The sequence below is a fragment of the Anastrepha ludens genome, chromosome 4 (genome assembly GCF_028408465.1).
Source record: "Anastrepha ludens isolate Willacy chromosome 4, idAnaLude1.1, whole genome shotgun sequence".
Classification (NCBI taxonomy): Eukaryota; Metazoa; Arthropoda; class Insecta; order Diptera; family Tephritidae; genus Anastrepha; species Anastrepha ludens.
In genome coordinates this window covers 98,745,524-98,757,915 of record NC_071500.1, presented here as the reverse complement: position 1 = coordinate 98,757,915, position 12,392 = coordinate 98,745,524, and the positions used below count along the sequence as shown (strand labels likewise).

The window sequence follows — 12,392 nt, the reverse complement described above, 5'->3', positions numbered from 1 at the left end:
TATAAAAAAGTAAGTAAGTATAATAATAGATTATAATTAATCACCTCGAAGCACCTACCTCCTTTGCCCGATGGCTGGATGTCAGAGATTCAAGTCCACCTCAGCCGCCTCCAAGTCAATGTGATTCATCGAATTCGCTGTGCTGTTGAAAATTTGATTATCTGTTGTGCTATGCTCACCGGTACCACCGCCACCATTGCTATTGGGATCGTTGCCCCGCTTCGATTTGCCACCACTGCTGCTGCCTAATATCCAAGAGAACACTTTGTCCAAATTTCAATATTAATAAAACAGTGCATGATTTGTGGGCGTAGTGGGGTATGTAGGTTTGTATGTATGTATATGAGTGTGTTAAGAAGCTGAATGTAGGTATGTACTTGAGAGTGTGTCTAGAGTAACGGGTCTTCGGATAGTGGTTGCAGAGTGCCGCACGCTATTAGATCAAGCTTGGCTTTTATGAAACTGCGCATGATTTTGAGAGTGAAAGAAAGAAAACTGATTGGCAAACGTTAGTGAAATAAAAAAAAGTAAAAAATAATAATAAATCATAAACAAATATATAAAATGTAAAAAATCACAAAAAAAAAAAAAAAAAAATAAAATGAAAAAAAAAAATTAATTAAAAAAGAAAGAAAAGGACAATAATTATATCAAACGGCTAAAAACTATTCGAAAAAAAAGCAAAATATAACAATAAAGAACAAATATATAAAATGTAAAAAATATGTGTAAAAAAAAAGTAATAATAAAACAATAAAATGGAAATAAAAATTACATTAAAAAAAGTTTAATTAAAAAAGAAAGAACATAGCAATAATTATATAAAACGGCTAAAAACTATTCGAAGAAAAAAATATTTTAGATAACAAATTCTTTCTTTCCAATGAAAGAAAACAAATTGAAACTAAAATAATGTAAAAATAAGTCACAAAAAACAAAAATAAAAAAGTAAAATAGAAATAAAAAGTAAATTAAAAATAAATAATAATAAAAAAGTAAAATAACAGGTACATGAAAAAAATGTTTATTAAAAACAAAGAACAGAATAATAATAATTTAAACAACTAACAAACTATTCAAATAAATTTAAACTTAAAAAAATATTTTAGAGAACAAACTCTCTCTCTGCAGTAACAATGAAAGAAAAGAGAAGAAAAGGAATATTTAATTGAAACTAAAATAATGACAAAAAAAAACAACCAAAATAAATAAAAAATAAAAATAAAAAAAATTGCATTTAAAATAAATAATAATAGAAAAATAAAATAAAAATTACATAAAAAAATGTGTATGAAAAAAGAAAGAATAGAATAATAATAATTTAAACAACTAACAAACTATTCAAATAAATTTAAACTTAAAAAAAAAATATTTTAGAGAACAAACTCTCTCTGCAGTAATAATGAAAGAAAACAAAACAAAGAGGAAGTATTTAATTTAAACTAAAAGAATGTAAAAAAAGGACAAAAAACAAAAATAAATGAAAAAAAATAAAAAAGTAAAATGAAAATTGCATTAAAAAAATTTAATCAATAAAGAAAGAACAGAATAATAATAATATTAAACGACTAACAAACTATTCAAATAAATTTTAACTTAAAAAAATGTATATACTTTAGAAAACAAATTCTTTCTCTGCGGTATTAATGAAAGAAAATAAAAGAAGAGGAAGTACTTAATTGAAACTAAAATAGTGTAAAAAAATAAGTCACAAAAAACAAAAATAAATAAAAAACTAAAAAAACCGCATTAAAAAAATAAAAATGTTAAATAAAAATTGCACTAAAAAAATTAATTAAAAGAGAAAGAACAGAGTAATAGCCATATTAAATGACTAACAAACTATTCAAACAAATTTAAACTAAAAAAAAATATTTTAGAGAACAAAGAAATATTTAACTGAAACTAAAACAATGTAAACAAATAATTCGCAAAAAAAGCAAAAATAAATAATTTATAAAAATAAAAAGTGTAAAATAAAAATTGCATTAAAATTGTTTAATTAAAAAAGAAAATAATAATTATATTAAACGGCTAAAAACTATTCAAAGAAAAAAAACCAAGATATTTTAGAATATATTTTATCTGCAGTAATACTGAAAGAAAACAAAAGAAGAGGAAGTATTTGATTGAATCTATATAATAGTGAGAGTAACGGAAAAGGCTTACAAAGCAGGATGCATGTACAAGTAATGCAGATTCGAGTGGAGTAGAAAAATGTGCTTTCATTCGCAGCGAGGTTTTATTGACTGTGTGTAGTGGGAGGTTTTTTCATGACTGAACTATGGCAAATACAAACCCAAGCTACACGAGTATGGAAGTAGAGAAATTAAAAACTGTAGATATAACCTGCAAATGCAGTATGGAACTATGTAATAAAAAAGAAATTTTTTATAATTTTTTTTTTTTGAAAAGTAATCTAATGTGCGCTTTTGCTAAAAACTAAATGTAAACTACTGCTAAAAAACACATACATATATGTATTTTAATTATTTAACACATTTTTAGTGTGCGTTTCTGAGCGCATAAAATAATTGTTTATTTATTATTTTTCGTTGCTGCGCCCCTCTCTCAAAGTACAGCGCTTTGCTTCAGTTGCTGCTTTAGTCACTTTCCATTTCATTTGTTGATGGTCAGTCAAATATTATTGTTGTTAACAACATTTCTTGAACACTTACCACCCGTAAAGCAGAGGCAACCTTCATCATCACTACGTGAATCACGCCGTGAATTCTTTAGCTCCTTATTCATTTCATTTATACAACGCTGGTAGTAATCGTAATCCTTCAAATACCATACTGGCGGCCAGCGATGCTCACGCAAGTACTCTTGATTATCCTGATGCAGCGCTTTGAGGCCTTTGAGTGAGAATTTACAAATTATATTGTAATTGACACACAGGTATGACATACACCATTCGGCCAATTGATGAGCATTGTGCAGCTAAAGGTGAGAGAGGAGCGAATAATTAGTAAGTAATAATGCAAATTATTGGAGACAATTTTGAGGTAAGGTTTAGTTGGTAATGGTAGTTATAATTTAATATAATTTACTTTAAATTATTTTTTATAAATACTTATTAATGTTTTTTCTTTTTTTGATTTATTTATTTAATTAAAACTAGTTTGCATTGAATTTGGTTGAATTAATTATGAGGCTAAGTTTTAATTATTTAAAATTACTCTGAATTTAATTTGATTAAATTGATTTTTATTTAATTTTAATTCGTCTTTATGAGGTTTACTTTGTTTCAATTGAAATTATTTTGAATTGAATTTGGTTAAATTAACTTTTTCTATAATTTTAATTTTATTTTATGAGGTTTAATTTAATTTAATTAAAATAGTTTTGAATTCAATTTAATTTAATTTAAATTAGTTTGCATCTAATTTGGTGGAATTAATTTGTATTTAATTTTATAGGATTTTCTTAAAATTAGTTAGAATTGAATTTGGTTAAGCTAATTTTTATTTAATTAGTTTAATGAGGTTTCCTTTATTGTAATTGAAACTAGTTTGAATTGAATTTCTTTAAATTAACTTTTAATTAATATTTATTTCATTTTAATTCTGTTTTATTTTATTTAACTTTAATTTAATTAAAATTGGTATGATTTGAATTTTATTTGAATAAATTTTTATTTAATTTTGATTTTATTTTATGACATTTACTTTAATTGGATTAAAATTAGTTTGAATTGTATTTAGTTGAACTAATTTTTTATTTAATTTTAATTTACTTTAATGAGGTTTACTTTAATTTAATTAAAATTAGTTAGAATTGAATTAGATTGAAGTAATTTTTTATTTAATTTTGATTTTATTTTATGAGGCTTAAATTAACTTAATTAAACTTATTTTGTATTGGATTTGATTGAATTAGTTCTTATTTCATTTTGATTCTATTTTATGAGACTTAATTTCATTTAATTTAATTAAAATTAGTTTGAATTGATTTTGGTTAAACCAATTTTAGTTTAATTTTTTGAGATTTACTTCAATTATATTAAATAAATTTAGTTTGACTTGTATTTGCTTAAATTTATTTTATCAATTCAATTCATCAACTCTTACCAAGACCCACAACATAACCTCACAATATAATACAATATTTATTTCTTCTCACCTTTACTGGTTCCAGTAACTTTAAACAATGATCGACCGTTTCATTTGTTTCATTCTGCGAAATCATTGTCAAATCTTCAATGACACGACATTCTACCAAGTTTAATAGCCGTGGCAAACACAAACGATTGGCCAATTCTAAAAGATTTAAACATTTGTCTGCGGAAATTGGAGGTATTTCATCTGTGTACAAATAGCAGAGCAGCTTATGAAACGTATAAATCGTAACGCCCGGAAAGACGATCTGAAAAAATATTTTATTTGTTTGTTTTTTAGTTGAAAAGTTTGATATTTTCCCCACTCATTTCTATACTCACTACACTTGAGTGCGCCTCACGAAAATCTCCAGCCAACATGGCGCGCATAACATCACAGCGTGCAACTAAAATAGCGCGATGTGCCTTCATTTGACCATCGTCCAGCTCGAAGGTGACATCACTGAAGCAACCATCGCCAATACAATGCTTCTCCATATTCTCTTTAATACTCTAAATAAAGAAAGAATTTTCGCACTGTTAGTTTTCGAGAAACGAAAATAATTTATGGTATACGTACAAAACAAAAATGTTGATTTGGTTCATCATTTAGACTGGCTAGAATAGTTTGTGGCTTGGAAAGTAATAAAGTCAATTGAGGCAGTTCTAAGAAATCAGCAGCTTGTTTAATTTCCTGTGTGTGACAAAAGGAAAATGGCAATTAAAAAATGTTTAAGGCGTTTGGAGAGTGGTTTGTGCTGTTACAAACACAACAACAACAATCACCGTCAAAACAATAGATGTACTTGGCTCATGTCTACGCACCTGCAAATTGTGAAATTCTCTTTCAATTGTGCCGGTATATATGAATTGCAGACACTGTTGCAGCGCTTGCGGTGTTATGAGCTTTGTCAGTGTGACAATCGTTTGTGTTACATTAATGCCACGCATATTTTCGATCTGCACTAAGCGCATATTTTGGAAAATGGGATGATGCAGGTCCTTATAGAGATCACTGGGCTTTTTGGTTTCGATTAGCGGTAAGGCCTGATAGCTGGAACGACGCTTCAGCTGTTCCCACATTCTGGAATTAATATTCCTATATTTTAATAACTCAGTCTAAGTAGCTTAACAACTGGGTATACCTCTGGGTACGTGATTCGTGCCGTATCAAGCACTCAGTATCGTCATTAAAATCCGCCGTGGTCGCTTCGCCAAATGTGGAACTCACCTAAGGGAAGGGTGGAATTCAGTACATACGTTCAACTTTTACTAAAATTAATTTTTTGTATATAGCCAAAATAGGTGTTTAGGCCAAGCTGCTCTTTCAATTTGTTGCTTGCGTTTTGATGCTGCTTCTCAAATGGAAAGTTCTATATTTTTATGAGAAATTTTTCGTGATAAAAATACACCCGGTTGTTTGTGTGTTAGAAAAAGTTGTTTCATTTTTAATTTGCTTAGTTAGAATCAAATTAAGAATCTGTTGTCTGTGTGTTGCACACAAATACACAAAGTCACATCCGCACGAATCTTTCAGTTGAAATTATTTAAGAAAATAAATTTTAATTCCATTTGCAGGAAAAAATTAATACGGATACCATAAATTGGAGCAGAAGTTCGGCCTACACAGCTATCAACGACACTTTTAATATTAATTTACTTATTTTTAACTTTTATATTATATACAGGGTGGCACAAAACTATTCACCACTTTTGTTTTTGAATAACTTTCTTACCAAATAAAAAAAAGAAGAGTTTTGGGTGATGGGAATCTTTCTTTTAGCCTTAATGCGCTCTATTACTTGTCTGGTTGTATGCCGTAACTGTCTAGTTCACAAAAGTTAAATGTGATTGACGTACGACGCCATTTGCAAAAATTATAAATCTTCCAATAGGGTGATTAATTTTGCGCCACCGTGTACATATGTTTGTATGAAATATTTTAGTTCCAAAATTTGCAAAACGTATTTATAAATATTTACTCATGCCGATAGGAAAATTTCGTTTCACTTTAATTGTTCCCAGTCAATTCACTTGTTCCCATCCAATTTAAACGTTTCAAAAGTATTATTCATCTATTGACATCCAGACTCGTGCACTAAATAAACTTTTACCAAATCATTGAACTGTTCCCATGCAATAATTACAACGAGCGCTAACTAATTATTTTGTTAAGAAATGTTACTCACACTCACCATACTCGACTCACTACTACTCCTTCCACCCATATCCGTTAGCTCCGTATTCAATAGCCGATAAAAGACGTTCGACGCAGCCGCTAACATAAACCGATGCACCGGAAATTTACTCGTACCCACCACCAGTATGAGATCCGTGTGGGTTTGCGAAATTAACATGTTGTACATGTCTTGTCTGTAATTGCCCACCACTACGGTGACTTCTGGTGGTGGCGGTTTGGGCGGTCGGAATGGTGCCTGCAGCAACGGTTTTTGCACTTTTTTCAAATTCGTCATCCAGAAACGTTGCTGTCGGCGTGCAATCAACGCCGAACGTATGGCATTCTCGAATACTTCATTCACTCCGAAGTAGGTGAATACGCTGGTTTCGTAGTAGGCTACGCCTAGCTCCTTTGCAACGGCACGTGCTTCATCGGGCATTACGAGATCACTCTTGAGCGCAGCACTGTTGATGAGAATTGAAGTATTTTAGTACATACAAGAGAGTACGAGTAACACGTCTCAAAGGTATTTTATTTACCGCACGAAAGTACTTCGTTCGCCAAAGTACGACAGATAGGTTTCGTCACGATACATATAGCGTAAATCGTTCTTACATCCTACCAATATGACCGGCACATCTGGACAGAAACGGCGTATCTCTGGATACCACATGGCTTTACAATTGCGCAACGATATGGGGCTGGCAATAGAGAAGCATAGAAGTACGACATCAGATCTATAAGTGTGAAAGCGAAGTGGGAACAGTTAATTAGAATATCTGTTAAAATTGTATAAAAATGTATTAAATAATTTCTGAAAATATTATATTGCGGCAATGTGATGAAAAAACAGTTTTAAACTTACCGTCCATAAGCAAATCTTCGATCCTTGTCATGGTCACCAAATGTATCCCAGAGTCGTAACGACACATTTACACCATCCACTACCTCCCAAGATCGCTCAAGCACCTGGAAAAATAAATGTGACATTTAGAATATTTAAATCGCACAAATATAAACAGCTTCCCTAATTTGTTTCACCTCTCATTTGATTATCATTTGAGGCCTATATTTGCAATGAAATCAAAGCATTCCGACGGTACTCGCATTAACTTTTGTGCTGTTTTTAAGCTTTACAATATTTAGTATCGCTGAAGGAACTATTGCCAGCTTTGCATAAAACTTTTAACTTTTCTCAGGTATTATATCTTCTTTTTCTGCTTCCTTCGCAGAAAAATATAACTTGTCCTAATTTCTTCATTTAAACTCAACCATTTGAACATAAAAACATGACTATTGGAAATAAAAGTATATGCACAAGACATTTTACGCAATCATTTCACCTTCAGAGCGTGTGAGCATAGCGCTAACTGGTGCATCGTGATGTATATCCGGAGAAATAGATATATAGGTGTATGTACCCATAATTATAGTTTTGAGATTATTAGCTGTACAGCAAGGTAGTTTAATGGCAATAATGAACTGTTCCCAGTTTCATAAACTGTTCCCAGGTTGATTGTACAATACAGAAAACTGTTCCCACTTTCATTGATGGTTTCTAGTGTCAAGTTCTCATTTAAAAACATTGAAGAACATATTGTAAACCGTGTAGTAATCTGTTCTCACTCTCAATAATAGTACAATTACTAACACTACACTATGCCTTAACTTTTTTCCGGGAGGAAATGTTTTAATGGCTGGACTTGCATAAATTGTACTCCAAAGAGCTTTGTTCAGAGCATTTTGCAAAGAGTCCTAATTGGGATTGCACTAAAGATGATTGTTGTTTTGTGGTAGTCGAAATGTTGCTGATGTGCTAATACAAAATCTAGTTAACAACCGATTACACTTTTAATGTGCACCACAATGAACTGTTTACAATCTCAGTAACTATGCACAGATATAAATTAAGCTTATATTCAGTAAACATGTATTCATAATTATAGTTTTGAGTTGGTTAGTTGTCCAGAAAGGCAATTTGGCAATAATGAAGGGTTCCCAATTTCATTAACTGTTCCCAGTTTTGTTAGCTGTTCCCAGTTTCGTTAACTGCCCCCAGCTTCGTTAACGGTTCCCAGGTGTTCAATGCTGCACGTAATGCGCGTGTTCTTTAACAAAGAAATTCGATTATACATACACCAAAAAACTGTTCCCACTTTCATTCACTGTTGCTACTACCACATTCTTACTATAAAATACTCAATAACACACTGTAAACACTATACTATACTAAATACACTATGGTTGGATTTTTAATTTTTTTCGGGGGGATAGGTTTTGATAGCGGAACTAGCATAAATTTTGTCTTTTAAATTCAATGGCGTCCCCCGTTTAGTCAGATTATATATTAAGGCTTAAACTATTTTCTATTTCTAAATTTATAATGCAATTTTTAGATTCCGTTATCCATAAGCTGCAGTCAATTTTACAAAACAGGCCTCGTCATTGAATTTAGAATGCCCCAATCAAGTAAAATCGGCTATTAAAACCTTTGCGCAAATTTTGAGCTTGCACAGTGTTTTTACCATTGCCATTAAACAGCGCAAAGTCTAAAATAGCTTACTGTTACGCTTAGAAATATTTAAATAGAAATTTGTTCAAGACTAGCCAAGGTGAATTTTCTTCAAAAACAATTTAAGTACATACATTTTTGTTTATATGAAATTTCTGTACTTACGTCCTTATAGATTCGATACTGATCGATAGCCCAAACTGTGGGCACATGTGTCGAGAGCAGCTGTGACAGCGAAACATGTTTATTGCATGCGCGTGCGCAAATTAAACGCGTTTTCCCCACGGCAGTATCACCAACTAGAACGCACTTTACTAATTCCTGATGTGGCTGTTCGTTATCCATGTTGCCATTGCACGTTTAAAGACGAGCCGTACACAAAAAAAACTGGCTAATGATTATAAAAGCCAAAGGTCTGCAACATGAAGGTAGTAAGAGAGAGTAGAAGAAGCAGCAAGCACTCAGCGGATGCCACTCGTAGCTATATTTCTATGAATATGCCCACGAATGACGACAGTCCGTACTCGGCGTGCACTATAGCATGCCGCTATGAATAGATGAATTGATGGCTGAATTGAATTGATTGAAGCGCTTCTAAGTCGGTTGTAGTTGTTGTTGTTGTTGTTGGCTGAGTAGTTATTTGACTACTATTTATATCAGTTTTATGTTTGTTTATTTTTCTTGTAATTGTAGGCAGGCTATAACGGGCAGGCAGGATGGCGAACGTATGCGATTACAAAGTAGTTGAGTAATTAGCAAAGCTGTAACGAGAAGAAAAAAGAAGACAAGAAAAAAAAAACAAAAAAAAAAACGATTAAATTCAGTTGTGACAAGTAAAATAGAAATGAAATGTATGCAAATATTGTCATCATTAGTGAAATAAATGCGCGCATTAGTGGAATTATGCGCTCGCTTGTGATCAACAACCGGCACCACATGACGTATGAGTAACAATTTAGTGGCAATCAAAAATTTCATAATATGCAATCATACGCCCAGTTGAAAGTCATATGTAAAGTAGGCAGACATTTCTGTGGTATGCCATTGCAAACTACAGAATGTGGGGCGCTGGTGTCGTGAACAGGTAGGCGTTTGATAATATGTGTGGGCGTGAGTGTGCGCAGATTTGTGAGCGCGGGTTATTTATTAAATTTCATTACATTGTTTTAAGTTGAAACTCACAAAGCAATTCCAGAAGTGTGCATTTACTTTTGCATTTCAGTATGCAATTAGTACCTAAATTGTTGTGTGTATGCAATTATTGCCTATAATTAAACTTTGCAGTGAATTTTTATAGCATTTTTTATGAAAGGTTAAAATCACCCTCCTTCCTAGGCAATTTAAAGTGGGATGGCATATATGACTTCGCCAGTTGATTTTATGGCTCTTTGTTTTGTGTTTGTTTATCAGGTGTTTAATTTTCGGTCTGACAGCCGAAAATCCGCTTACGTATGGCGCCAGTCAGTGCCATTGCATTTTTGCTTTTTTGCAGTTGTTTTTTGTTTTAACAAAGTTTGGTCTCGCTTTGCTGAAATTTTATTATGTAGCTAAATAGAATCTGTTTGCCGTGGATTCTATCAACATTCGTGTGCAAATAAATGCTTTTCCATGCCAAAAGGCATATATTCAGTAAAAAGTAGTATAGGAAAGCCGAGTACATGCACGTTTAATATACCCAGCGTACGTTCAGTGTCGAAAGAAAGTGTACACCACATATTAAAAAGTTTTGATTATTTATTTATTAATTTTGTAGTTTAAAATATTTTCTTATAAAAATATAATTCATACTACAACAAAAAACATATAAAGCAAAGTTTCGAATTTTGTATAAAAGTTGTAAAAATTCATCATCAAAATACCAAACTTTTTACTCAGACTTTTCAGAAAAATTTTGCGTATGTAGTTTTATAGACCATTGAATTTTGATAATTTTGGAAAGTGCAATTTTCAAGTGGTTCAAATTGCCTTGATTTTTGGCAATTATTTTTTGTTGACGGTGTTGGGTGTTTTTTTCTGTATACAAAAATCTGGAGTAGGCGTTAAATGGAGAAAATCCAAAAGACCGCGACCAAACAAAATTCTCAAACATCTGAGTGTCTACTGTATACCCGAAATCTTTTTATTATATATTAATATTTTTTTTTCGAGAGCATAGGGCCTCGACAAGACTCAATCTTGCGCTGGTTTCGTTAATATATTTTGATTTCTGACGGGGCAGGTGTTTAGCCTGCCGCTCTATTATCTTTATGGTTTTTATCATTTTTATAGTCAGCATGGAAAGTATTCGATGAGGTACTAGCTGGTGGTAGCAGAGGAAGAGGAAGGCCTCTTCTGCGTTGGAAAGATGAGATCGAGAAGAACTTGGCTTCGACTTGGGCTCGACTGGCGCGCATTGTTAAACTCGACCAAAATTGCTTAAGCGGTTAACGCGCCAATCAAGAAGAAGAAGAAGAGTAAGACTAAGAAGATAAAGTCAGCAGGGTAAGTTATTTTCGGTAGTTTATCTTTTTATTATTTCAATTATTTCGTGTTTTTTTTATTAAAAACTGAAAGGACCCGATTTTCAGCGTGTCAAATTCAACACCGCGCTATTTTGTTAATTTTTTTTTATTCTAGTAGCGGGACATAGCTACAGTCATACTGATTAATAATTTTTTTGGTTTTAGTGTTTCAGATAAATAGAAGAGCCCAAATGGACAACGCCGTCTAGGTCCAATTATTCGGTAGGGTTAACTTCAGAGCCATTTTTAAAATTATTAAAATTAAATTTCTTTTTCATTTTGTATCTAAAAGAAGTTGAATAAAAAACCTAAAGAATTTGAACATCGTTTTTCATTTTTTTTAGTTCCTGAAAATACCCTAAATTTTCGAGCTCTAGACCACCGGGACCCCTTAATGTTGTTGTTGTTGCTGTAGCAGCATAAACATTCCCCATACTTACATACGAGGAATGCTGCTGGAGTGACAGTCCTTGGCCGGATATAAATCCGGGTCGTTTCGGTAACGTAGAACCGACTGTCGTGGAAACGTAAGGGACCCCTTAATCCCATTTCGCACTTTACTTTTGACGCTATTAAACTGTCTTCCATTTTTGAAAACCGATTGAGAAATATTTCCCATAGATTTTCGATTGGGTTAAAGTCAGGGCTGCATGCAGGCCATTCTGAAGTTTGTATTTTTTCCCTGCCAAAAACTCTTTTGATGTTTTGGAAGCATAAACAGCTGCGTTGTTATGCTGGAAAATCAACTTCTCATCGAAATTATCATCAAAAATAGTAATAAGTACTTCGTCTAGAAGTTCCATATACTTGACACTATTCATTTTTGTGGATATAAAACATATGGACGTTTTGCCCTTGACACTAATGGCCACCCAAAACCATGACAGAACCCCCTCCGAAATTACGATCCATTCTCTCCCGCTTTCGATTCCGTTTATCATGCCAATATACATCCATATTTGGGAACCATCTGGTCCGTCCAGATTGAATTTTTTTTGTTCATTGGAAAGCTGTTGTTTGGTCTGTTTGTGCAGTGTGGTTAACTTAGTTTTAAGTTATCGTTTTACATATTCTAGACTAGAATCTGCTTGCAAAATTTAT

At 32.2% G+C, this 12,392-nt stretch overlaps 1 protein-coding gene across 7 annotated transcripts in view; it reads right to left on the bottom strand.

The window, feature by feature from the left end:
* The window catches only part of LOC128860320 (rho-related BTB domain-containing protein 1), a 43,217-nt gene that overhangs the window by 5,653 nt on the left and 25,172 nt on the right, over positions 1-12,392 (bottom strand). For 2 of the 7 annotated variants that reach the window (XM_054097770.1, XM_054097769.1), the window contains 11 exons: positions 8,956-9,551; positions 7,144-7,247; positions 6,818-7,015; positions 6,289-6,742; positions 5,245-5,330; positions 4,925-5,183; positions 4,680-4,793; positions 4,442-4,612; positions 4,126-4,368; positions 2,679-2,943; positions 59-263 (listed from right to left, as the gene is read on the bottom strand). In XM_054097770.1, coding sequence (XP_053953745.1) covers positions 82-263; positions 2,679-2,943; positions 4,126-4,368; positions 4,442-4,612; positions 4,680-4,793; positions 4,925-5,183; positions 5,245-5,330; positions 6,289-6,742; positions 6,818-7,015; positions 7,144-7,247; positions 8,956-9,135 — 2,256 coding nt within the window. In that variant the 5' untranslated portion in view covers positions 9,136-9,551 and the 3' untranslated portion in view covers positions 59-81. Of the gene's footprint in view, positions 1-44; positions 496-2,678; positions 2,944-4,125; positions 4,369-4,441; positions 4,613-4,679; positions 4,794-4,924; positions 5,184-5,244; positions 5,331-6,288; positions 6,743-6,817; positions 7,016-7,143; positions 7,248-8,955; positions 9,552-12,392 lie in introns of those variants that run through there. The other 5 variants (XM_054097771.1, XM_054097773.1, XM_054097772.1 and 2 more) reach the window with 5 other exon arrangements.